The sequence below is a fragment of the Pelophylax lessonae genome, assembly GCF_965119305.1.
Source record: "Pelophylax lessonae genome assembly, chromosome: 4".
Taxonomy (NCBI): Eukaryota; Metazoa; Chordata; class Amphibia; order Anura; family Ranidae; genus Pelophylax; species Pelophylax lessonae.
This window is the reverse complement of record NC_138771.1, coordinates 55888451-55916153: the sequence shown is the minus strand read 5'-3', so window position 1 is coordinate 55916153 and position 27703 is coordinate 55888451. Positions and strand designations below refer to the sequence as shown.

General features: G+C 43.6%; 1 protein-coding gene across 2 annotated transcripts in view; it reads right to left on the bottom strand.

Annotated features, from left to right (window-relative positions):
* LOC309552335 (AP-3 complex subunit sigma-2) overlaps window positions 1-26524 on the bottom strand; it is a 118522-nt gene extending 91998 nt beyond the window's left edge. For both annotated transcript variants that reach the window (XM_082253247.1, XM_082253248.1), the window contains exons 1-3: window positions 26386-26524; window positions 25788-25879; window positions 18992-19103 (exon numbers count right to left, since the gene is read on the bottom strand). In XM_082253247.1, the coding sequence (XP_082109373.1) occupies window positions 18992-19103; window positions 25788-25879; window positions 26386-26454 (273 nt within the window). In that variant the 5' untranslated portion in view covers window positions 26455-26524. The remainder of the gene's footprint in view (window positions 1-18991; window positions 19104-25787; window positions 25880-26385) is intronic.
* Window positions 26525-27703: the final 1179 nt, after the last annotated feature.

Genomic DNA, 27703 nt, shown 5'->3' with positions numbered 1-27703 from the left:
TACATACATACATACAGGGAGTGCAGAATTATTAGGCAAATGAGTATTTTTGAGGATTCATTTTATTATTGAACAACAACCATGTTCTCAATGAACCCAAAAAACTCATTAATATCAAAGCTGACTATTTTTGGAAGTAGTTTTTAGTTTGTTTTTAGTTTTAGCTATTTTAGGGGGATATCTGTGTGTGCAGGTGACTATTACTGTGCATAATTATTAGGCAACTTAACAAAAATCAAATATACAGTATACCCATTTCAATTATTTATTTTTACCAGTGAAACCAATATAAGATCTCAACATTCACAAATATACATTTCTGACATTCAAAAACAAAACAAAAAAAAAATCAGTGACCAATATAGTAACCTTTCTTTGCAAGGACACTCAAAAGCCTGCCATCCATGGATTCTGTCAGTGTTTTGATCTGTTCACCATCAACATTGTGTGCAGCAGCAACCAAAGCCTCCCAGACACTGTTCAGAGAGGTGTACTGTTTTCCCTCCTTGTAAATCTCACATTTGATGATGGACCACAGGTTCTCAATGGGGTTCAGATCAGGTGAACAAGGAGGCCATGTCATTAGCTTTTCTTCTTTTATACCCTTTCTTGCCAGCCACGCTGTGGAGTACTTGGACGCGTGTGATGGAGCATTGTCCTGCATGAAAATCATGTTTTTCTTGAAGGATGCAGACTTCTTCCTGTACCACTGCTTGAAGAAGGTGTCTTCCAGAAACTGGCAGTAGGACTGGGAGTTGAGCTTGACTCCATCCTCAACCCGAAAAGGCCCCACAAGCTCATCTTTGATGATACCAGCCCAAACCAGTACTCCACCTCCACCTTGCTGGCGTCTGAGTCGGACTGGAGCTCTCTGCCCTTTACCAATCCAGCCACGGGCCCATCCATCTGGCCCATCAAGACTCACTCTCATTTCATCAGCCCATAAAACCTTTGAAAAATCAGTCTTGAGATATTTCTTGGCCCAGTCTTGACGTTTCAGCTTGTGTGTCTTGTTCAGTGGTGGTCGTCTTTCATACTTTCTTACCTTGACCATGTCTCTGAGTATTGCACACCTTGTGCTTTTGGGCACTCCAGTGATGTTGCAGCTCTGAAATATGGCCAAACTGGTGGCAAGTGGCATCTTGGCAGCTGCACGCTTGACTTTTCTCAGTTCATGGGCTGTTATTTTGCGCATTGGTTTATCCACGCGCTTCTTGCGACCCTGTTGACTATTTTGAATGAAATGCTTGATTGTTCGATGATCACGCTTCAGAAGCTTTGCAATTTTAAGAATGCTGCATCCCTCGGCAAGATATCTCACTATTTTTGACTTTTCTGAGCCTGTCAAGTCCTTCTTTTGACCCATTTTGCCCAAGGAAAGGAAGTTGCCTAATAATTATGCACACCTGATATAGGGTGTTGATGTCATTAGACCACACCCCTTCTCATTACAGAGATGCACATCACCTAATATGCTTAATTGGTAGTAGGCTTTCGAGCCTATACAGCTTGGAGTAAGACAACATGCATAAAGAGGATGATGTGGTCAAAATACTCATTTGCCTAATAATTCTGCACTCCCTGTATATAAATATATATATATATATATATATATATATATATATATAAATAAAAACTGCATACTACAGAAAATCAAGGAAATCAAAAAAGCTTCTGTCTGACAACCAAAGAATAGTGCTTAGGAAGCCCTTTATGGCCTCATGCACACTAGGCATCAAAAATGCATCTTTAAGGCCCCTTTCACCCATACAGAACGTTCATTTCATCAGTTCAGTCACGTCAAAATGGATGAAGTATTCATTAGTTTTTCATCAGTGGTCATCAGTTTTTCATCCATTTTTTTTTTTTTTTTACATCCACTACAAATTCAAAAACGGATGAAAAACTGACCGTTTATAGTTTACATCCATTTTTCGTCCGATCCGTTTTTGTTTTTTTTAACAGAAAAAAATAGAGCTTTGATCTGTTTTTTTTTTTTTTTTTTTTTAACTGATGACGACGGATGCGAATGTAAACTGATGTAAATGGATAATCATCTGTTTTTCCATAGAGATGCATTGATGTCCGTTTTTCATCCATCCACAGATAGATGGACAAACGGACAGCATGTGTGAAAGGTGTCGAAGGGTGTTTGATTTTTTTTTCCGGCCTCTAAACGCGCCTCTATGTTAGCTCATGTGTCCCTACACACATAGGCATTTACAGGCATTTAGTGGCAGGGGCAGAAAAAGAAAACCCAGGGTCAATACACTCGAGAGGAGCTTTTTGCCACAAAAACCACCTGATGAGTGTAAATGAGCTTAAAGGATAAGTTCACCTTACCTTTGCAGGTAAAAAAAATGTGCATTTATTATTTTTTGTATTAGGAGCCTGTAAAGCATTGCACCCACGATCAGGAGATCTCTGATGCCTTGCAGGTCTCCTGCACACAGTCAGTGTATGGGTAAGCAGATTTTCGCTGACAGGAAGACTCAGTGAATTACTACAGCGCTCCACAGCGCCCATGGTAGTTCATTCATACACAAAGCTCTAGGTATAAACGACGCAGCCATGTGGGCGGAGCCCCGCACAGCTGCGCTGCTTTCAACTCTAGGTATAAACGACGCAGCCGTGTGGGCGGAGCTTTCAAAATATGACAGCTAGTATGGAGAACTTCTCCCCATACACCTGGCACGGGGGGGGGGGGGGGGGGGGGGGGGCAGCGGGCGGGAGCTGCAGCACTAGGAACATGCCACATGTTCCACCCTACAATCACGTAGAACATGTGACGTTCCCAAAGGTGAACTTATCCTTTAAGCGCTTGAGCCCTTGAGTGTACATTCATTTTAGAATACATTAATATTCTGGTCAATGAAATTAATGAACCCCAAAAGGCTTGGTGCTCCTGAACACAATCGATCATGATAGATACAAATACGATGCCGATATGTATGCCTGCTCCTTCCCTTCCCCCGTCCTTCCTCCCCCTTGTTGTCTTTTGACGAGCAGGCATGAAGTAATCATCCAGCCCCTCCCATCTCCAGGCCCATTTGTCTTTATATTTCGATGGATCCTCAGCGGGCGGAGGACTGATGAAGGAGCTACGCATGCTCCGAAACATGTTACCGTTACAGCTGCGTGCGTTCCAGCGTGGTTACCGGAAGCCCTACCACGCTGTGTGCATGCCGACACATGATTACACTGGATTACTAAGCATCAGAAAAAAAAAGCACCTAATAAAGCGATACAGGCAGCAGAAAATAGTAATAAATAGATAGACAGTCCCATTCCCATTATAAATGACCAGCAAGGATTACATCCAAATAAAACTATATTGGTCTTAAAGTGGAACCTTAATCCAGCTAGGTCACTTCAGGCTGGTCCCTTTTGTTGGTAAAGCTATGTAAAACATTAAAAATAATTGCCTATACGGTTTAAAACCTAGTAATACACTGTCTCACATTGCTCTGCACATGCTCAGTTGCACTGTGCTGAAAATGTAGAGGCCAAACTGCTGACAGCCAAAAGATTTACTGCTGCTCAGGGGCTTCGGGCTTTAGGAAAATGGAGCAACGCTGGAGGCAATTTACAGCGCACACTAATTTTGGCAGAATAATTATTGATGTGGAATGTTTGTTCCTTGCTAAACAACATTATTTTTTATCAAGTTATTATGGGTTAAGTTCAGCTTTAAGAAATGGTCTTGCAGAACACCAGCTCGGTCCCTGCACAACATTTTATACTATAATACTATATACTAAAGCATATATGTAAAACCATATGTCCGATGTGTATGAATATATGAATAAAATGTGTTAGTTAGAAACTATGGAGGAAATTCACCAATAGGAGTAGATTACTTGCTGGTAACATAGTGAAGGAAACTATCATGCAGTATAATTTTTTCCTGCTTTTTTTTTTTTTTTGAGACCCCTGAAGTTTTGCGTTTGGGGGCTTCTCCCTTTTTTTGGGTTAAAGTTTTAATGTTCCCTATGCTCATTAATAGAGAATGCCAGTAAAACGCTTCTCTATGTATTTATTAGGAGTAGTTTTAGCTTGGAGTCATTACCTTGTACATGCACGCCCTCTGCTGGTTATTACAAATAATGAACAGTAAGCGGTTTTCTGCAGATACATTATACAGTTCTATTGAGATCCTTCACTATTTATTATACCTGTACACTGTACAAGACTGAACAAACAAAATCACATTTAAAGGCTAATCCCACCCAGCAGTGAAAATTCTGCATTGAATTCTTTGTCTTTTTCACACAGCTATTACACCCAGGGCTCTATCTAATATATATTTGTATGGGACTTCAGGTGACAGCAGTCAGTCCATTTGATTCGGTACAATATTGATCTAAAGCTAATAGCCAGCTTTGGTCTATTCCTGTAATAACAATTTAAACTGACGTTATATTACAGAGATGTGAACACATTTTTCAGTAACCCGAGTCTTTAAAGCGGTATGAGACCCAAAACCAAAACGGTCAATATTACAGCTTACCAATAATTAGATGCAATGGCTGCATTCGTTTTTTTTTTAGGCTTTTTTTCTTTTCTGCTTTCACCTGGTGATCTGGCCAGTAACACGCCTCCTATACGAGAGTGCCTCCACTCTGGATGAAGGGGCACAGGAGGCACCTTTGGATAGTAGAATTGTCAGTCTGGGGGGGGAGGAGAGTGTCAAAGGTACTAACAGATTTAAATACCCTAACAAACTGAAGCCAAACTGCAGCTAATACTTTATAAGCAGTTATAGCACATAGTTTTTTTCCTTTTGGGATAAAGGTTTTACATAAATAAAAGCTGATCAATTTAATTACCCCTGTCAGTGGTAAATGGTTTGTCTCATCACTAACTGCAAAAAAAAAAAAAAGAAAACTAATGCAGCCCTCACATTCAAGAATCGGTAAGCTGCAATATAATAAAGGTTTGGCTTAAAGCGTAATTTCACATTTGTTGAAAAAAAAAAAAAACCCCCTCTGAGTGATCTCTGTACATTACAAGGATTTTTACCAAACTTAGTTGCAGATTCCTACCTTTTGCTATTCTGAGAAATCATTGTTTGTTCCTCTGTGCTGAGTGGGTCTAATGGAGTGGTTTCATAATTATCTGTCCGCTGCGACAGATGCAGGGCTCTAATGAGGAAATCTGCTGGGCCTGCATCCCTTGAGATGTGTTCCTATTGGGAGTATCTCACCAAAAATGACATTTTTGTTGCAGGGGATGTCCGAAATCTGACTTGTATCTTAGGCAGACTTCTGGGAAAATTGGCGAGCCAATCACACAAGCAGGAAATTATGTTTCTGGGGGTGTGGTCAGTATACATTCTGTGTACGCAACACCTCCAGAGAGCCATATTGCATTGTAGTTGTAGAAAATTACAACAGCTGCAGATTGAAAAGGAAAGGTCATTTTTAATAACATTCAATTACAATATGACTTGTGTCGCAATTGTATACGCTATATTGTTTTTTATTTGCTATTTTCTTTCCCCATGAAAGTGGAGTTACCCTTTAATAAAGAAGTTTGTGATTTATTTTTTTAAATCATACTTACCTAGGTGGATGCAGGCAACCATCAAAGACCGCTGATCACACAGTTCTTAGTAAGCAGAGAGCTGGCGACGGTCAGTCACAGGTGTGCAGAAAAACCTGCATTCCTGTAATCCAGGAGGAGTACAGCCAAACAAGCTTTGGCTGCACTTCTTTAATACTGCTTTAAAGCGGAGCTCCGCCCCCCTCCAAAAATTTAAAGTCAGCAGCTACACATACTGTAGCTGACTTTTAATATTAGTACACTTACCTGTCCTGGAGTCCAGTGATGTCGGCACCGCAGCTGATGTTTCCATCGGCTGTCGGGTGCTGCCGCTGCCATTTCCGGTAAGGGAACCCGGCAGTGAAGCCTTGCAGCTTCACGGTCGGGTCCCTACTGCGCATGCGCAAAGCACGCTGTGCATTCGAATTGGCTCGACAGCGGAGGGTAGGAGGAGGGGACCTAACTTCGCCACAGTGCCATTTCCTGGAAGTGGGGAAGGATACCTGTCAAAAACAAGTACCCGTTCCCCCCCCCCCCCCTTCCCCCTGAAAGGTGCCAATCGTGGCACCGGAGGGGGAAGGAGGAAACAAATGAGCAGAAGTTCCACATTTGGGTGGAACTCCAAAGTCCTCATAGCCACTTTTGTGGATACAGTATCTAATTTTCCTGAAATAAAATATTAAAAAGACAGCCGCTTTAGTACGATGTTCAATGATTTCTAGAGAGATCTCTCAGTGTTTTTTCACTTTGCAATAAAATAAACTTAACAGCAGGTCTTTCTCGGTTTTTCCACAAAGGGGTTTTCTACCGTCAGGAAAATATCCCCTTCTAAACAGGATGCAGGTCAACAGTATAATGATTTCCCAATGTGGGACTTTCATGTCCTGATCACTACTAATGGCAGAGATCCTCTTCAGTTTCACTCATTAGGACTCCCCTTTCCTTCTGCCCAAACAACTACTATGCAGTATTTCATATGGGGCGGATCCTCTTTTCTCAGCAGGGGATTAGTCCGGTGATCCCCTGGATAGCAGAGCAGAGTGGGCAGATGACAGGCCCGTGTCCGCTTAGTTAAGCAGAGCAGACACACACCGAGCCCGCTCTGCTCTATGGGCGGTTGTGTGTAAACAGACTCCGAGCCAATTGGCCCCTCACAGAAGAGGACAAATCCCCTTCCGTATGTTTTTAGCAGACCAGATTTGAGGCAGGCAGGTGCAAACGGACACAAGTCTGTTTACACCCGCTGGTCTATAGAGATAAATTAAGTATCTGATCAGTGGCGGTAATCCATTGGGGGTGCAGGGGCGCCGTTCCCCTATCCATGCATCCGGCCCCCTAATCTACATGCAGGGCGCTGGATGCATGGATTCTAATGGGGTTTTTTTTTTTTTTAAGCACGTGATTAGATCCAGAGGTTCTAATAGGCTTCAAAAAAAAGGGGTGGACTTGAGGTGCATTCGCTATTATTACACTGATTCTCCTCCCAGCCAATCAGGAAGCAGGTCCCTTTCCCGATTGGCTGAAAAGAGAGGCGTTTTTACAGGCCATTGGCCAGGAAGAGGGAGGAGACGCAAGGCCGGCCGGAGGAGAATCTCAGCCATCCGGGAAGGAGGTGGTAAGAATTCTGGCTGTCCGGCTGGCCAGCCGTCTCGCGGGGGGTTGGGTGTGGATTTGCCTGCCGGCTGGCCGTCCCGCGGGGGTGTGGGTTTTGCCGGGCCCCCCCCCCAATTTATCATGCACCAGCCGCCACTGTATCTGATTAGGTCATGGTAAAGGGGCCCAATACAGTGGTCCTATCCTGGCCACATGCCCCTCCTCTACCCCAATTCCCTCTCCCCAAGATACATTCCAAGAGTTTCTCTTGAGAGATGTATGAACGTCACCACATATCACTTAATATAATTCTATCCCAGTCACAAACACTTCCCTCAGGTTTTCAATGGCAATATAAATTCAGAAGGGGTCTCTCACTCTACTATTCTCTAAAAACAGTTATAATCAATCCACAATTCCCTACATAGCCCTTGTCATTGATATTTTTCTATATAAGTCTTAGGAATGCCATCGATCAATTTTATTCCTTTTTTAGCAAAAAATCACTCGATTCCCTCAACAATACAGCCAGTGTTGATGGGGGAAAAGTCTCCCGCAGCGCTATTGTGTTCTGCTGGCAGGAAGGGTGCAGGGAGCCTTGCCGGTCGGCAGAATATGATTACTTCTAGCGCATATAAAGTTGTGCTCAAAAGTTTGCATAGCCTGGCAGAAATTGTGAAATTTTGGTACGGATATTGAAAAAAAAACTGTCTTTTATTTAAGGATAGTGATAATATGAAGCCATTTATTAGCACAAAGTTGTTTGGCTCCTTTTTAAAACATAACGATAACAGAAATCACCCAAACGGCCCTGAATGTTTGAACTTACCTGTCCAGGGAGCCCGCAATGCGAAGACGATTTACGTATTGGCTCTTGGGTGCCGCCTCCGCAGCCACATTCCAGAGTAAGGGAACCCAGCAGTGAAGCCTTCTGGCTTCACTGCTGGTTCCCTACTGTGCAAAGAGCACTGCGCTTTGTAATTGGCCCAGCGGCGGAGGAAAAAGGAGGGGGACGAACTTTCGCGGGACAGCGCTGTCAAAAACAGGTACCCGTCCCCCCCCCTACCCCCTGAAAGGTGCCAAATGGGGCACAGGAGGGGGGGAAGCAGATGAGCGGAGTTCCACTTTTAGAACTCCGCTTTAAGAAGTGGAAAAGTCAGGGATGTCTTGATACCAAGCCAAGGTCAGGTAGATCAAGAATTATTGCAGCTACAACTTCCAGAATAATTGTTCAGGATACAAAGGAAAACACACTGGTAACCTCAGGAGAAATACAGGTTGCTCTGGAAAAAGGCGGTGTGGTTGGTTCAAGGAGCACAATATGACAATACTTGAACAAAAATGAACACATGGTCGAGTTGCCAGAAGGAAGCCTTTACTGCGCCAATGCCACACAAAAAGCCTGGTTACAATATGCTAACAACACTTTGACACACCTCACAGCTTCTGGCACATTGTAATCTGAAGTGACGAGACCAAACTAGAGCTTTATGGTCACAACCATAAGAGCTATGTTTGGAGAGGGGTCAACAAGGCCTATAGAAACAAGAATACCATCCCCACTGTGAAGCATGGTTTTGGCTCACTGAGGTATTGTGGGTATGTGAGCTCTAAGGGCAGGGGAACACTTGTGAAAATTGATGACAAGATGAATGCAGCATGTTTTTAGAAAATACTGGCAGACAATTTGCATTACAATTCTGCACAAAAGCTGCACATGGGACACTATTGGACTTTCTAGCATGACCCTAAGCACAAGGCTAAGTTGACCCTCCAGTAGTTACAGAAGAAAAAGGTGAAGGTTTTGGAGTGGCCATCACAGTCACCTGACCTTAAAATCTTAGAGCCACTCTGGGGAGATCTCAAACGTGCGGTTCATGCAAGACGACCAAGGACTTTGCATGACCTGGAGACATTCTGCCAAGATGAATGGGCAACTCTACCACCTGCAAGAATTCAGGGCCTCTTAGACAGCTACTACAAAAGACTGCACATGGTCATTGATGTTAAAGAGGGCAATACACAGTATTAAGAACTAAGGGAATGCTGACTTTTGTACAGGGGTCGTTTCATTTGTTTACTGGTAGCCATGTTTTGTTTTCCAATTATGCCATTCTGTTATCACCTACCGTTACAGAATATGAATTCCATAAAAAAGGTGTTTTGCCTGCTCACTCACGTTTTATTTTATTTTTTTCCCAAAATCTTTTTATTGATTTTTAATATAGTGCAAAGCAATTACACATACAAAACATTCCAGTCTCGGGCACTTAGCCCACGCAGGGGCAAGGAAGAGCTTTTGACAAGGACATCAGGCATGATACAAGAAGGCATTAAGGACTGTACAATATGCAACCTACAAATCAGAGAAACCATGTGTCATAGACCATTCTGGCTGATCAAATTAGAGAACCTAAAGAAACCCTATGCGCCAGTTGAACCGTTAGCATCTATTGTTGGGTAACGTGCAGGAATTTAATCATCCACAGCCGTGGAAGGGTCCATTAACAATTTGGCCCAGACCTTGTTGTATTTCTTAGGAAAGCCTCTATGGAGGAATGTATCTTTATAATAAGGTAAATCATTATTAACTTGTAACTTCCAAAAGGAGATGGAAGAAGGGGATTTTTTCCACTGGAGCGTTATTGCTTTTCTGGCATAAAACAGCAGGAGGCCAACGATAGTCCTCTCCGCAACCCTAGGATTCTAGTCCTCTACCAGGCCCAATAGGCACACCTTTGGGAAGGGAGCAGTGGGGGTGCTAGTCAGTGAGTTGATTACTGAAAGTATTTGTTTAAAATACGTAGGTATTGCAGGACAGGACCAAAATATTTGGATAAAGTCCCCCTGAGAAGGATCGCAGTGTCAATAAGCCGAGGAGTGGGCAGGCCCTATTTTGTGTCTGTGAGGTGTCGAGGTGGGCTCTGTAGACAATCTTGAACTGGATGAGATGATCCTTTAGAGCAGGGGTGGGGAACCTAAGGCCTGGGGGCCGTATGCGGCCCTCAAAGTCATTTGGTCCGGCCCCCCGTGCAGCTGAGTCTCTCAGCTAATCTGTCAGAATGGAGCCGATGCTTCCTGTATAGTTCAGGCTCTGTTCTGACAGTCTGAGTGAGGCACAGCAGAGTGACATCAAATGAACTCCGCCTTTGACCAATACAGGAAACATTGCATCTTCCTCCAGCGAGGCTCCACTGCTAGCCAGCATTTACCGCCAGAAGCACACACAGCAGTACCAGCCAGAGCCAGCAGTACCAGCCAGAACCAGCAGTACTCCCAGCAGAACCAGCCAGAGCCAGCAATACCAGCCAGAGCCAGCAGTACCAGCCAGAGCCAGCACTACTCACAGCAGTACCAGCAGTCCCAGCCAGAACCAGCAGTACTCACAGCAATACCAGCCAGAGCCAGCAGAACCAGCAAGAACCAGCAGTACCAGCCAGAGCCAGCAGTACTCACAGCAGTACCAGCCAGAGTAAGCAGTACCCACAACAGTACCAGCCAGCAGTACCTACAGCACAGTACCAACCTGAGCCAGCAGTACCCACAGCAATACCAGCCAGCAGTACTAGCCAGTAGTACCAGCCTGAGCCAGCAGTACCAGCCAGCAGTGCCTACAGCACAGTACCAGCCTGAGCCAGCAGTACCCACAGCAGTACCAGCCAGCAGTACCCACAGCACAGTACAAGCCAGTCGTACCAGCCTGAGCCAGCTGTACCCACCAGCAGTATCAGCCAGCTGTACCCACCAGCAGTTCTTTTCAAAACTTACCACCACAAAGAGTCAAGTGCGCTCCAGACTCACCGACGCAAACATGGAAAACCAATTGCGAGTAGCATCATCATCAATACCAGCTAACATCACACTCCTCACCAAAGAGAAGCAGTTGCAGCCATCACATTAGGGGTGAGTTAATTAAATGTTTGACCAAATATAACAGGCACATTTTTAAGTTGATAATTTTATACGGCCCCCGAATGATTTTATAAACATCCAAATGGCCCTTGGCAGAAAAAAGGTTCCTCACCCCTGCTTTAGAGAGATTGGCATTTTGAACAGAAAGTTCCATATATCCTCCCAGTCCTCAGGGTCTAGCTCAGGAGAATCAGTAAACCATCGCTGGCAAAGCTCAGAGCTACAGGGACGATACAGGAGTTGGGCTTCTCCGAGCATTCATAACTTGTAATTGTAATTTTTTCAAGATCTGAGGCAACCAGCTGAGCCTCCCCCGAGGGGAATGGACTTTTTGAAGCATGGGAGAACTGTAGGTATCAAAATAGGTATGCTGAGGGAATATTGTTGTTAGAAACAAAATAGTTAATGGGATGCATTGATAGCTCTGATGAGGCATCTTTCACTAATTTGACTTGGAATTTAGTCCAGGTACCAGGCTCCAGAAGCCTAAATAAGTGAGGTAGTGTAGGGTTGTTGCATAGAGGAGAATTTGGGGAAACTGCAAATTGTGGATAACGATCCCAGGCAAGTCCTACCTTCCAGGCCCTAAGGGTAGTGAGCATTGAGGGTGTTAAATCATTCAGAGCTTTAGGATCTCAGAAAGGTAGACATTTAGGTCCTCTATGGAGCGCAGTACCGCTGCCTCTAGGACCATGGATGAGTTGGCCAAATCTCGGTTCAGCCACCAGGCTACAGTGACCAGCTGGGTAGCAATGTAATATTTATGGCAGTCGGGTAGTGCTAGGCCACCTTGTGATACGGGTGCGCCAGTGTGGAAGGAAAGAGGAGAACATGCCATACAGTTGCATAAAAAAGGATTTGGGAATCCATTGTGGGAGATTTTGGAAGTAATTGAATTTGGGAAGAAATGTCATTTTAATGAGATTAACGCATCCGAGAAGGGACAGGGGAAGGTTCTGCCATGCTTTTAGCCTAGTCTTACCCTGTTTAACTGGAGTTAGGTTAAGCAGGATGTAGTTGGTTACCTCTTGAGAAACTCTGACTCCCAGGTAAGTGAATTCATCCACCCATTGGAGGTGCAAACCAGGTGTCACGACAGTTTCTCACTCATGTTTTCTTTAACCGCTTCCATACCGGGTCAATTTTGGCATTCCTCTCCTACATGTAAAAATCATAATTTTTTTGCCAGAAAACTACCCAGAACCCCCAAACAGTGTGTTTGTATATATATATATATATATATATATATATACACACACACACATACACACACACACATATACACACATACACACACACACAGTGCCTTGCAAAAGTATTCGGCTTCCTTGAACTTTTCAACCTTTTACCACATTTCAGGCTTCAAACATAAAGATATAACACTAATGTTTTGTGAAGAATCAACAACAAGTGGGACACAATCATGAAGTGGAGTGAAATTTATTGGATATTTCAAACTTTGTTAACAAATAAACTGAAAATTGGGCGTGCAAAATTATTCAGCCCCTTTACTTTCAGTGAAGCAAACTCTCTCCAGAAGTTCAGTGAGGATCTCTGAATGATCCAATGTTGACCTAAATGACTAATGATGATAAATAGAATCCACCTGTGTGTAATCAAGTCTCCGTATAAATGCACCTGCACTGTGATAGTCTCAGAGGTCCGTTTAAAGCGCAGAGAGCATCATGAAGAACAAGGAACACACCAGGCAGGTCCAATATACTGTTGTGGAGAAGTTTAAAGCCGGATTTGGATACAAAAAGATTTCCCAAGCAGCACTGTGCAAGCGATAATATTGAAATGGAAGGAGTATCAGACCACTGCAAATCTACGAAGATCTGGCCGTCCCTCTAAACTTTCAGCTCATACAAGGAGAAGACTGATCAGAGATGCAGCCAAGAGGCCCATGATCACTCTGGATGAACTGCAGAGATCTACAGCTGAGGTGGGAGACTATGTCCATAGGACAACAATCAGTCGTATACTGCACAAATCTGGCCTTTATGGAAGAGTGGCAAGAAGAAAGCCATTTCTTAAAGATATCCATAAAAAGTGTCGTTTAAAGTTTGCCACAAGCCACCTGGGAGACACACCAAACATGTGGAAGAAGGTGCTCTGGTCAGATGAAACCAAAATCGAACTTTTTGGCAACAATGCAAAACGTTATGTTTGGCGTAAAAGCAATACAGCTCATCACCCTGAACACACCATCCCCACTGTCAAACATGGTGGTGGCAGCATCATGGTTTGGGCCTACTTTTCTTCAGCAGGGACAGGGAAGATGGTTAAAATTGATGGGAAGATGGATGGAGCCAAATACAGGACCATTCTGGAAGAAAACCTGATGAAGTCTGCAAAAGACCTGAGAATGGGACGGAGATTTGTCTTCCAACAAGACAATGATCCAAAACATAAAGCAAAATCTACAATGGAATGGTTCACAAATAAACATATCCAGGTGTTAGAATGGCCAAGTCAACGTGCAGACCTGAATCCAATCGAGAATCTGTGGAAAGAACTGAAAACTGCTGTTCACCAACGCTCTCCATCCAACCTGAAACTGATAGAGACATACCCCAAGCGACATACAGCTGTAATCGCAGCAAAAGGTGGCGCTACAAAGTATTAACTTAAGGGGCGTGAATAATTTTGCACGCCCAATTTTTCAGTTTTTTTATTTGTTAAAAAAATTTGAAATATCCAATAAATTTCGTTCCACTTCATGATTGTGTCCCACTTGTTGTTGATTACAGTTTTATATCTTTATGTTTGAAGCCTGAAATGTGGCAAAAGGTCGAAAAGTTCTATGGGGCCGAATACTTTCCCAAGGCACTAATATATATATATATATATATATATATATATATATATATTACAGACCAAAAGTTTGGACACACCTTCTCATTCAAAGAGTTTTCTTTATTTTCATGACTATGAAAATTGTAGAGTCATCACACTTCAAGAGGTAGTCACCTGAAATGGTTTTCACTTGACAGGTGTGAGCTGTCAGGTTTAATAAGTGTGATTTCTTGCCTTATAAATGGGGTTGGGACCATCAGTTGTGTTGTGCAGAAGTCAGGTGGATACACAGCTGATAGTCCTACTGAATAGACTGTTAGAATCAGGGCTGTCTTTAACACAGGGCAAAAGGGGCAGCTGCCCCGGGTCTAGTCGTTGTGGGGCCCAAAGCAGCTGCCCCTTGAGCCCCCAAATAATTGATAAGTGGATTCAAGAGGGCCCAGGAACATTTTTGCCCAGGGTCCAATCTAGAATAAAGACGGCCCTGGTTAGAATTTGTATTATGGCAGGAAAAAAGCAGCTAAGTACAGGAAAACGAGTGGCAGAAGAGACTTGTTTGGGCTAAAGAACACAAGGAATGGACATTAGACCAGTGGAAATCTGTGCTTTGGTCTGAGGAGTCCAAATTTGAGATTTTTGGTTCCAACCACCGTGTCTTTGTGCGACGCAGAAAAGGTGAACGGATGGACTCTACATGCCTGGTTCCCATCGTGAAGCATGGAGGAGAAGGTGTGATGGTGTGGGGGTGCTTTGCTGGTGACACTGTTGGGGATTTATTCAAAATTGAAGCCATACTGAACCAGCATGGCTACCACAGCATCTTGCAGCGGCATGGTTTTCCATCCAGTTTGCGTTTAGTTGGATCATAATTTATTTTTCAGCAGGATAATGACCCCAAACACACCTCCAGGCTGTGTAAGGGCTATTTGACCAAGAAGGAGAGTGATGGGGTGCTGCGCCAGATGACCTGGCCTCCACAGTCACCGGACCTGAACCCAATCCAGATGGTTTGGGGTGAGCTGGACCCCAGAGTGAAGGCAAAAGGGCCAACAAGTGCTAAGCATCCCTGGGAACTCCTTCAAGACTGTTGGAAGACCATTTCAGGTGACTACCTCTTGAAGCTCATCAAGAGAATGCAAAGAGTGTGCAAAGCAGTAATCAAAGCAAAAGGTGGCTACTTTGAAGAACCTAGAATATGACATATTTTCAGTTGTTTCACACTTTTTTGTTATGTATATAATTCCACATGTGTTAATTCATAGTTTTGATGCCTTCAGTGTGAATCTACAATTTTCATAGTCATGAAAACTCTTTGAATGAGAAGGTGTGTCCAAACTTTTGGTCTGTACTGTGTATATATATATATATATATATATATATATATATATATATATATATATATATATATATATATATATATATATATATATATATATATATATATATATATTTTTTTTTTTTTTAGTTAGAGACCCTAGGGAAAAAAATAAAATCTTTGCAATTTCTTATGTCACACGGTATTTGCGCATCAGTTTTTCAAACACGATTTTTTTGAAAAACACTTTCATAAAAAAAAAAAAAAAAAAAAAAAAAAAAAAACACAACACACCACAGTTAACCCGATTTTTTTGTATAATGTAAAAGATGAGGTTACCCCAAGTAAATAGATACCGAAAATGTCACGCTTTACCTTCGGTGCTTAAAATCTCCATAAGCTACGATTTAAACATTTTTACAGGTTACTAATTTACTTACAGAGCAGGTCTTGCGCTAGAATTATTGCTCTCACTCTAACGTTCACGGCAAAACCTCACATGTGGTTTAAACGTCCTTTACTCATGCAGACGTGACCTACGTATGCTTCTGCGTGCTAGCACAAGGGGACGGGGGCGCTCTAAATTTTTTTTTTTTTTTAGATTTGTACACTCTCCCCTTAATTTTTTTTTTTTTATCACTTTCATTAATATTACAAGGAATGTAAACATCCCTTTTAATAGCAATAGGACATGACAGGTCCTCTTTACAGCAAGATCTGGTGTCTATAAGAGTGTTTACATCTGCCAGCGCCGGACATCACGCCTAGCCTCCAAAGGTCATAGAGATGGCCAGGGACCATGTGGTCCTCAGTCAGCTCTATGGTAAATGATTCCTTTTGCATGAGCGAGTCGGTAGAAGCAATCAACAATCAAGCGGCTGCTAGAATTGTTTTTACATTGCAGGGAATCGCCAGCAGAAAAAAAAGATATCTGAATGATGCCTGCAGCTGCAAGCTTCATTCAGATATCTCCACTTCAAGTCCAGGATGTCAATGATGTTCAGCGGTATGGAAGTGGTTAAAAATGGTACATACTGTGTATAACCATTTCCCATAAAGGTATGTACATTTTTGAGCACAACTGTAGACGCTGGCAGTAATCGCATGTAGAAGAATCTTACAGGCAGGTTGTACCCAAGTCGATCGATTGACCGACTTCGGTACAATCAGACTGTCTATACATGGATTGAAATTCAGCCAGTTCCTGCTGAATTTCGATCCATATATATGGCTGGCTTAATGTGGGTGGCCAATGAATTTTTATCCAATAAATTTAGAAGGAACATCAAACTAATCTATACACTGCAAGAAGAAAAAAAAAAGGACACCCCCCTAGCGCGACACCTTGAAAAGTGTAACAGATGATAATAATTGCATTTGCAAAAATTCCTTTAAGAACATGCTTATCAGAGTTGTGTAGGTAAACGGCAATCTGGTGTTCAGCTTGCAGAAATATCTTCATAGTTGCCCTAGTTAAGGGACACCAAAGACAGAAGAAAAGAAGTAAAAAATAGAAGGCAACAAAAAAAAAAAAACCCTTTAGAAAGCATGGCCCGATTTGCTCCAGCGGTGGAAAGAATACTCCTTCCTGATTCCCAAAAGGCAATCAAATATTGCCTCGATCAACAATTTCAGATGTCATTACCTATACATTTTAAGAGAGAAGTACAGCCAAAACGTTTCTGGCTCACAGGCTACTGCCGGTTATAAGCTGATGTGGCAGAGTCGCTTCAGGCTCTGGAAGGATTCCAACAATAATGTCAGGATACACCCAGTAGGCCGATTACCAGCTGGCTCTACCTCTCAGTGTATGGGTGAAAGACATAGCCAGTTGCGCCCGCCCCCTACCCGGCCTGGCGCTCCAGTGAACACTTGTTGAGCCAAGCTGAGAGTGATGCCTGACAGCCAATACTCTCCGCTTTGAGCAGACCAATAGAGTGATCAGCGTTCAAGTGATAGCTAAGTTCTTGGTCTTACAGCTGACGCGAGACAGCTGCAGCATCACAATGATGCTGCAGCATAGAGGTATGTGTACCGCGGCAGGGAATTTTAATCAAGACCCTATTATGCTATAAAAATTGGAGCCTGGAGCACTCTAGTAAATTGTACACAATCCATCCCACAAAACCACATATTAAAGCTCCGACAAGAATAGATAGTCCATGGACCTTTCACTACATCCGAAGCATGTGGTTGATGTAAGCTTCTGTAAAAATAGTGTAACCCAATCAGCGCAAACATCGCTCCAGTAGACGTCCAATGACAAAACGCGTAGGGCGGGACTTTGCGTCAACGTCATCTCCGGTCTGCAGTCGTCAGTGGTTGGAACGCGGAAGCTACCCGGCGCTGCAAATTGCACTCTGAATCGAATCGGCTACTTTCTTCACCGAGAGTTGCTACTATTTATTTCGCAATTTACACAATATATACTGCACTATGGGGCTCCTGTGCTTAAACACCCAGATGGGATCCGCTTGTCTGTGAGGACCTCCAGGAGACATATCTGGGAGTTTGCCATGGACCCCTCTTGTGGATATCCCTACAGCTATTATTGGTATCTCCGTTGAAGGGTGAGTGCGACCCCTAGTGGACAATCGAAACACAAGCACTTGAGATTTTATCACAACCACTTTGTTCACCTATTTTTTAATACAGCTGGTTTTTGCAACTTTTATTAATTATTGATTTTATTATTATTATAATCTGTCACTTCACATTAAATATTTTCACCAGCACTTTGTGTCTTAACTTATCCAGCCATAATTTTATTTGCACGATTTTTATTGATCCAATACACCTTTGCACTGGCACTTTACTTTGCACTACTATTATAGAGTGACACTCTATGGTCTGGATACATCACTGTTTTATTACATATTTATGAGGATTGCGCCGATTCCAACTACTCTCCCCTCTCACTAATAAAAATATAAATCAATATGGGAATACAACTTTACAAAAGAATTGTGCCTAATCCCCAAGGCAACCAGACTACCGCTTGCACTCTCAAGTGTTTCCACTATTCCACCCCAATTGATATAGGATATATATTACAGTGCAGCGTAATTCCTTCTATCAGCATAATTCCTAATCATTAATACACAAGTGTGAAAACAAATTATAGACTGAAAAAATAAAATCAATATTGAAAAATAAAAAAAGTGTCTCTAATAGTCTTTCAATCGACAGCATGTGTATAAATATCTTCCAGGCTCGCACCTATAGGTGGGAGGAGCTGAGCCTGTGACGTCATACAATCGATATCTGAGGATTAGCTGTGAGCTGAGTATCTTGAAACGCCTGTTTTATATGTGATCTATGTAAGTGAGTTCTATCCCTGTTTTCAAGTGAATAAAAGGTTGTGAAATAGAGAGCACTATGGTTCCCTCCCTTTTCATTGTTAATGAAATGTACCAATGGATGAGGAATGAGTGTACACTTCGAAATACCTTAATTAGATCTAGGAGGAGGAAGAGTGGTACAGAGACACCCATAGGAGGAGCGTAAAAAGTGAAGGAAACTCTGTAGTGGAGTCGATTCTGGAGGTGAAGGGGCACTTTGTACAGAGGTGGTGGTTCCCAGGACACATTTGTGAAGATATATTTTGTCACCTGTTTTGAACACAGTGTTGCGAGCCTGGAAGATATTGATACACATATTGTGGATTGAGAGACTATTAGAGAATTTTTTTCAGTCAGTCTTTAATTTCTTTTCACACTTTTGTATTGATGATTAGGAATTATGTTGATAGAAGGAATCGCACTGCACTGTAATATAGAACATATATGATGGAAACTTCGGTTACACATAAAAATTGGTGTTAATTACCTGGATGAGGTCAAGAATGCCCAGTTCACTTTCAGAGGAATCCACACAGAACACAAAGTACAGCGTGGCATAATGGCGATAAATCAGCTTGTAGTCAGACCCGCCAATTAAACTATAGAACAGTAAAAAACAGGTTTATTAATTATCATAACCGCTTTTTAAAATACAGTTTCACTAAAAATTTCAAAAGGGTTAAATAAAGAAGTGCATCAATGATTTTATAATACTCACGTCTTGCTGTTTAAGGTATAATTAAAGGCGAAACTCAGTTTTTTCAGTTTTGGAGAGAGTGGAGAAACATTACCATTATCATTGATAGTAAAAGTAAATCCCTAGAACAGTAATAGAGGGGAAATCTTCCATTCTATGCACAGTCTATACTTCTTGGTAACCTGTATGTGACGGTACTCACCATCACTGGGAGTAAAAGACAGATACGAAGTACCAGTTCACACTTGTGCGATGCGGGAACGCTGCGAATTCGCAGCCTGTTCCCGCATCGCAAACGCACATCTGGCAGTTCACACTGCCATATGCGATACGCAGGGGGTGTCAATTAAATGTTAACGACACCCCCAGTTTGATCGCATATAGCAGTGCAATCTGACAGTTCGCAAAGGATCGGATCGCACAAGTGTGAACCACTGTGCGATCCGATCCTGATGCGGCTGAAAAAAAGGGTCATGTGCGAGTTTGGTGCGGATACAGTGCAAATTCAGCCATACAAAGTGTATGGCTGAATTCGCATCCGCACATCAGATCGCATGTAATGAAGGAGCAGTGCGCTCCGAATTATATGCTGTCGCCGCACTCGCAATAATGTGAACCGGCCCTCAATGGTTTGGATTGCTTCAAATGGGTTCTGTGTTTACCTATGATAATGTGTATTGAACTTCAATGTCAAAGACCGGCTCTCCCTATTGTTTGTGTATTGAGGTGAGACGTGTATTCTATTAAGCCTGTCTGTTACATTGTTAAATGTTAATGAACTCACATATTGTTCTGTCCAGATAGCTAGATAATTAGTTCAGGTTAATTCTATTTTTGTATACAATTTCATCTGCATATGATAATGTAATCAGGAAACCCCTGACCTGTGTGTGGTAATCTGATCAGGAGGGCGATGTGTGTATAAATTGACTGTTCAATAAAGGGGAAGATTCCAGTACAAGCTAAGTTGTCAGCTAGCTTTGTATGGGGGGCGGCTGAAAAATCTGATATCTATGTTCTCGACTGGGAGGAAGCCGTATACTGATGGAAGTCCACAAGCACAGTGTGGGTTGCAGTTCCGTTACACTATCAAGTTTTGTATTGCTCTCTGTGCCCCCAGTGGAACATTCACCCTCATCCTCACTTTAGAGAGATTTATTTTTTCCTTCCTTGTGTCTCTGGGAACTGAAGGGAAACCTTGCTAATATAACAAAGACACCAAAACACAACCAGACAGCATTCTTAGCCATTCCCTTCTACAGCCAAAAAATGCATTTACTTACATCCTCACTGTAGTCCTGTACAATTACAGCATATTTGAACCTTGCAGATCCATTACTAATCCTCTATGCCGCCCTTCAGCAGGATCAGACCACAGCAAAGAGGAGTCAGAAAGTACACAGAATGCGCTAATCCCAGCTTCGAAGAGTGTAACAGCCAAGACATGATCATGGATAAAATGGTGTTGGTACTTTCAAGGAAATGTCAGAAAGTAAAATGCTTTAACAGATGGGAAAGCAAATAATGGGATGTTGCCGGGGTCAAGGGGCCACAGCACCTAGAAAGTGTTAATAAAACAGCCCCCTGCAGGTACCCTTAGAAACTGCACATAAGACAGATTCTGTATAGGTGACATTATTGCAAAAAGGCACACCAAGAAAGAACTGCAAGCACTCCAACAAGATGGAAACATTGATACCTGATTGTGGCTCTAAATTTTATAAACTCACCACCAGGACCAGCAGAAAACCTTTCCCAGTGTGTGCAGAGATACAGTTTAATAGAGAGGTTCCGCAGGTCCCTAAAGCCCTATTGCCCAACCTGGGGCTTTAGAGAAGCAAGCGGCGGTTTGACATTGTGCAGCCCCCTGCAGACAATATTCTGTGTCCTGGTGCTTACTTTAGCCAGTGAATGATAAATATTCCTTAAACTGGTTGAGCCGATTTATTTCTTCTGTACTTCTATCTTGCTTTTTCCCCCCTCTACTCTCTATCCCTTTTCTCTTTCTATACACTTTTCCATCTTTGATTTTTTTTTTTTTATATTTGGAACTTGCTGAAAAAAAAAGTCAAATGCAGCATATATAATTTAAAAGGGGCATTAGGGAGCGCAAATGTGGAAGCTGCTAACTTTTTATAAAAAGGACACTTACCTGCCCAGGGATTCAGCACTGTCCTCACCTGGGCCGGTTCTTCGCCAGTCTTAGGGTTCCTAGTGCCAATATATTTACTGTGGAAAGCTGGCTGTGATTCCTGGTGGCTTCAGAGCCGGCTTCCCACTATGTAAGAGCCATGCTGCTTTGTGAATGCTCCCACAGCCTTCTGTGACCAATGGCGTGTAACAGAAGGTCATGGGTGGGGAGAGAACTTCTGGTGGAATCGTTGCAGCGATCTGGGCAGAGGTGAGAGTGGGTACCTGTCAAAACCAGCCTGTACCTGCACCCCCCAGCAACCAAAAAAGTGCCAAAAATAGTGGGAAGGAGGGGGGCATAGAACAGAACTTACCCTTTAGGATGCAGTTTCGCATTAATGAAGCATATACCAGGACACCAACAACATGTTTGCAGTCTCTGATAATTTCCAGTTGCATAAGTCAGCTGTCTCTAACAGCTGTTTGTAGCATCACATTAACTGAATATTATATGCAGCCCTTCTGTGATTTCAAAGGCCACACCTAAAGCCCCCCTATGTTATATAAAGCTCCCTACCACTGCCCTAAAACCTCTGTGATTGTAGGATGCTTTAGCCCCAGTCTAATTTCATCACATGAATCAGTACTTACAGTACTACCTTTGGGTGCTGCAATTTTTTTTTACCTGGGAACTCTACTGTAGTATGGCGGTAAGTTTGGCCCTATGACACATGGTACGGGCAAAACTAAAATGGAACCACAACTTTGGCTACACAGTGGAAGCATTACATCTTCTGTTGTGCTGTTATTGTTGTGTGTGTCCAAAATGGGGAGACTAAAGCCCCGTACCGAATGTCGGCCGAACGATCGGCCGTCTTTTGTCCGGTGCTGTCCTGTCGGCTGAAAAGTGCTAAAGACCGCACACGAATTTTGTCGGCCAACAACAGCCGACTGCAGAAGTGATGCCATGTGATGGTTAACTTTCCGTGTCTTTTTTTTTTCTCAGAGCATGCCCAGTCTTGCTAATCTGCTGTTTGTCGGCCGAATTCTGTACTGACTTGCGAACAATCGGCCGTTCTGGTGACGGCCAACAAAAATTTTATAGCCTGCACACCCGATTCTGTTCGGCCGAAAAGTCGCTGTCGGTTGTCGGAAGAATCATACTAACAAGCCGACAATCGGCCGATCGTTCGGCAGCCTGTTTACGGCCGACAATCGCTACGTGTGTACGAGGCTTTACTCTCACTAAGGCTGGCCATACACTATACAATTTTCTTATTCAATTTCCTTTAGATTTACCTTAAACTACAGTGGGTACGGAAAGTATTCAGACCCCCTTAAATTTTTCACTCTTTGTTATATTGCAGCCATTTGCTAAAATCATTTAAGTTCATTCTTCTTCCTCATGAATGTACACATAGCACCCCATACTGACAGAAAAACACAGAATTGTTGACATTGTTGCAGATTTATTAAAAAAGAAAAACTGAAATATCACATGGTCCTAAGTATTCAGACCCTTTGCTCAGTATTTAGTAGAAGCCCCCTTTTGATCTAATACAGCCAGGAGTCTTTTTGGGAAAGATGCAACAAGTCTTTCACACCTGGATTTGGGGATCCTCTGCCATTCCTCCTTGCAGATCCTCTCCAGTTCTGTCAGGTTGGATGGTAAACGTTGGTGGACAGCCATTTTTAGGTCTCTCCAGAGATGCTCAATTGGGTTTAAGTCAGGGCTCTGGCTGGGCCATTCAAGAACAGTCATGGAGTTGTTGTGTAGCCACTCCTTCGTTATTTTAGCTGTGTGCTTAGGGTCATTGTCTTGTTGGAAGGTAAACCTTCGGCCCAGTCTGAGGTCCAGAGCACTCTGGAGAAGGTTTTTGTCCAGGATATCCCTGTACTTGGCCGCATTCATCTTTCCCTCGATTGCAACCAGTCGTCCTGTCCCTGCAGCTGAAAAACACCCCCACAGCATGATGCTGCCACCACCATGCTTCACTGTTGGGACTGTATTGGACAGGTGAGCAGTGCCTGGTTTTCTCCACACATACCGCTTAGAATTAAGGCCAAAAAGTTCTATTTTGGTCTCATCAGACCAGAGAATCTTATTTCTCACCATCTTGGAGTCCTTCAGGTGTTTTTTAGCAAACTCCATGCGGGCTTCCATGTGTCTTACACTGAGGAGAGCTTCCGTCGGGCCACTCTGCCATAAAGCCCCGACTGGTGGAGGGATGCAGTGATGGTTGACTTTCTACAACTTTCTCCCATCTCCTGACTGCATCTCTGGAGCTCAGCCACAGTGATCTTTGGGTTCTTCTTTACCTCTCTCACCAAGGCTCTTCTCCCCCGATAGCTCAGTTTGGCCGGACGGCCAGCTCTAGGAAGGGTTCTGGTCGTCCCAAACGTCTTCCATTTGAGGATTATGGAGGCCACTGTGCTCTTAGGAACCTTAAGTGCAGCAGAAATCTTTTTGTAACCTTGGCCAGATCTGTGCCTTGCCACAATTCTGTCTCTGAGCTCTTCAGGCAGTTCCTTTGACCTCATGATTCTCATTTGCTCTGACATGCATTGTGATCTGGAAGGTCTTATATAGACAGGTGTGTGGCTTTCCTAATCAAGTCCAATCAGTATAATCAAACACAGCTGGACTCAAATGAAGGTGTAGAACCATCTCAAGGATGATCAGAAGAAATGGAAAGCACCTGAGTTAAATATATGAGTGTCACAGCAAAGGGTCTGAATACTTAGGACCATGTGATATTTCAGTTTTTCTTTTTTAATAAATCTGCAACAATGTCAACAATTCTGTGTTTTTCTGTCAGTATGGGGTGCTATGTGTACATTCATGAGGAAGAAGAATGAACTTAAATGATTTTAGCAAATGGCTGCAATATAACAAAGAGTGAAAAATTTAAGGGGGTCTGAATACTTTCCGTACCCACTGTATGTAGTGCAAGGGCATGCCTGATTGAATACAAATTGAAAGTGTTTAGGTTTGACCCTATATTACATGGTTTTGGTAAATCTAAAGGAAAGTTGAACAAGAAAATTGTATAGTGTATGGCCAGCCTTAGTCTCTCAATGGCAACTAACCACTTTAGATCGAGAAAGTTTTTCCCCCCTCTTCATGATCAGGCCATTTTTTGCCATTTGGCACTGTGCTACTTTAACTGCCAATTGCGCGGTCATGCAATGCTGGACCCAGTTTAAATTAAAATATTTTTTTCGCACAAATAGAGTTTTCTTTTGGTGGTATTTGATCACCATTGGGTTTTTTATTTTTTATTATTTGAGCAAAAATAAAAATGAAAAATTCTGCTATCAAACATAACCAATTTTTTATCAGATTTCTTTGAAAATATAGCCCAAAATGTATTCTGCGACATCTTTGGTAAAAAAAAAAAAAAATATACATGGATTGGTTTGCACGAAAGATAAAACTATGAAATATATATATATATAAATGTTATTTATTTATACTACTAATGGCGGTAAACAGCATTTTATAATGGGACAGTGATAGTGCAGCGGGAAATCTGACACTAACTGACTGATTGGTCACTGTACTAATGACACTGTCTGGGAAGGGGCTTACATCTAGGGGTACCTGTGTGCCTAACAAAGTGTAATATGTGCTGCTTTTATGAATAGATATGGCTGTGTTTTCTCCCTGCTTTTCTCTGTGTACAGAGCCCTGTGTTTTTCACCAAGCTGCTCAGCAGGTCCTAGGCATAAATCATTGGCCAGGACCTGCTAACTGACTTGTGCAGTAGAGAATGACAGCCCAGACAGGGCGACATGCATGTGCCCCTTACCTGGAAATGCTGGATCACATTCATGTACTATAAGTGATCCAGTGCAGCGGGGCCTCCCTGCCTCAGGAAAGATTGGTTAAGAAAAGAAATGAGGGGAAATCTTCCAATGAGGTCACTTGTCCCAGCAATAATGCCACTTGCCTCAGTGGCAACTGTTGGGGTGGATTGTGCCCTGGCTTTAGGAATATTTACCATCCAGCAGTATTGGGACAGAATACATGGAAATCTCCCAACAGGGGCACAGAAATCCTGATAATTCATCTAAACATTCCATACTCTATCAATAAAATGCTTTGACTGAAGTTCCATTCCAGGGGTCCCCTGTGGACTCTATATCTGTTCCTGCTCATACTTTGTATATCAGTCATATCCAACACTATTTGTCTTTCTCTTAATAACACAAATACATTTGGGTGATCACACAACCTGCCAGCCAATCACACTGGCACTTGTAGGAGACCATTAATCTCAGAACATTGAATCAGATCTATTATTTACAAGGTACATGACAGAGGTCAGAACTGCCTGCGGAGTGCCTCCTTTTACTGCTAGCATCAATGTGGACTCTGGATGGTCTCTGTACACAGGCATGATAAGCCACAGAGAAGGGGAATGTACAAAGCTGTCATGTATGGAGACGTTACCTTCCTCCTTCCAGGAAATTACAGACATTGTCATCCCGCTTGGAGACCAGGTGAAAGGTCTCCCGGATAATCTGCTGCTGCATGTCTTCTGGCTGCAAGACACAAAGACACAATGTGAATGAATAGGCAGAGATAAGCCTGGGCTGCACCCCTTATACACACACAGAGGGCTAGACCTGCTTTGCGTTGTACCCGCTATGCGCAGAGACCGCGCTATGCTGCACCCGCTATGTGCAGAGTCCGCACTATGCTGCACCCGCTATGCACAGAGACCTCGCTATGCTGCAACCGCTATGCGCAGAGACTGCGTTATGCTTCAACCGCTATGCGCAGAGACCGCGCAATGCTGCACCCGCTATGCGCAGAGATGGCGATATGCTGCACCAGCTATATGCGCAGAGACCATGCAGGGCTGCACCTGCTATGCGCAGAAGGAGAGTGTTCATACACAGCACTATACATGGTGAGAGAGTTCTAGCAATCCCATTTATTGTAAGAATACACACAGAGCCAGGACTGCACTGTGCTACCTCCACACACATTACATGGACTATACTATATACAGAGACTGTACTATATACACACAGACAGGACTCACAAAGTGTTGGTAGAATCGCATGAAGCGCGGCTTGCCATGATTATTGAACACCAGAATCGCCTTAATCATCTTTTCCACTCTACCAAACGGAAGGACCACTTCCTACACCGGGACATCAACTTCCGGTGCAGCGCACAAACTATTCCCCTTTACTGCAGATTATAGTTCCGGGAAAACAGCGCCCCCTTCTGAGGAAAGCGTGCCATTCATTCAGCGGTGATGAGATTATGTCCAGAGATAGCCGTGCTATGTGTGTTCTGTACGGCAGCGCTATACCATTCTTCTCAGCCTGGAGGGGGGCATCTTAATACCCGGAACTTCCCCTCACACACCGCTCCATAGAGAAATAATGAGGCCTCCATCATCACCTGACAACCCACATCCCCTCCTCACCCACATACCTCCTCATACCTGACCACCTACCTCCCCTCATCATACCTGACCACCTACCTTCCCTCCTCATACCTGACCACCTACCTCCCCTCCTCATACCTGACTACCTACCTCCTCCTCATACCTGACCACCCACCTCCCCTCCTCATACCTGACCACCCACCTCCCCTCCTCATACCTGACCACCTACCTCCCCTCCTCATACCTGACCACCTACCTCCCCTCCTCATACCTGACCACCTACCTCCCCTCCTCATACCTGACCACCTACCTCCCCCTCATACCTGACCCACCTACCTCCCCTCCTCATACCTGACCACCTACCTCCCCTCCTCATACCTGACCACCTACCTCCCCTCCTCATACCTGACCACCTACCTCCCCTCATACCTGACCCACCTACCTCCCCTCCTCATACCTGACCACCCACCTCCCCTCCTCATACCTGACCACCCACCTCCCCTCCTCATACCTGACCACCTACCTTCCCTCCTCATACCTGACCACCTACCTCCCCTCCTCATACCTGACTACCTACCTCCTCCTCATACCTGACCACCCACCTCCCCTCCTCATACCTGACCACCCACCTCCCCTCCTCATACCTGACCACCTACGTCCCCTCCTCATACCTGACCACCTACCTCCCCTCCTCATACCTGACCACCTACCTCCCCTCATACCTGACCCACCTACCTCCCCTCCTCATACCTGACCACCTACCTCCCCCTCATACCTGACCCACCTACCTCCCCTCCTCATACCTGACCACCTACCTCCCCTCCTCATACCTGACCACCTACCTCCCCTCATACCTGACCCACCTACCTCCCCTCCTCATACCTGACCACCCACCTCCCCTCCTCATACCTGACCACCTTCCTCCCCTCCTCATACCTGACACACCTACCTCCCCTCCTCATAC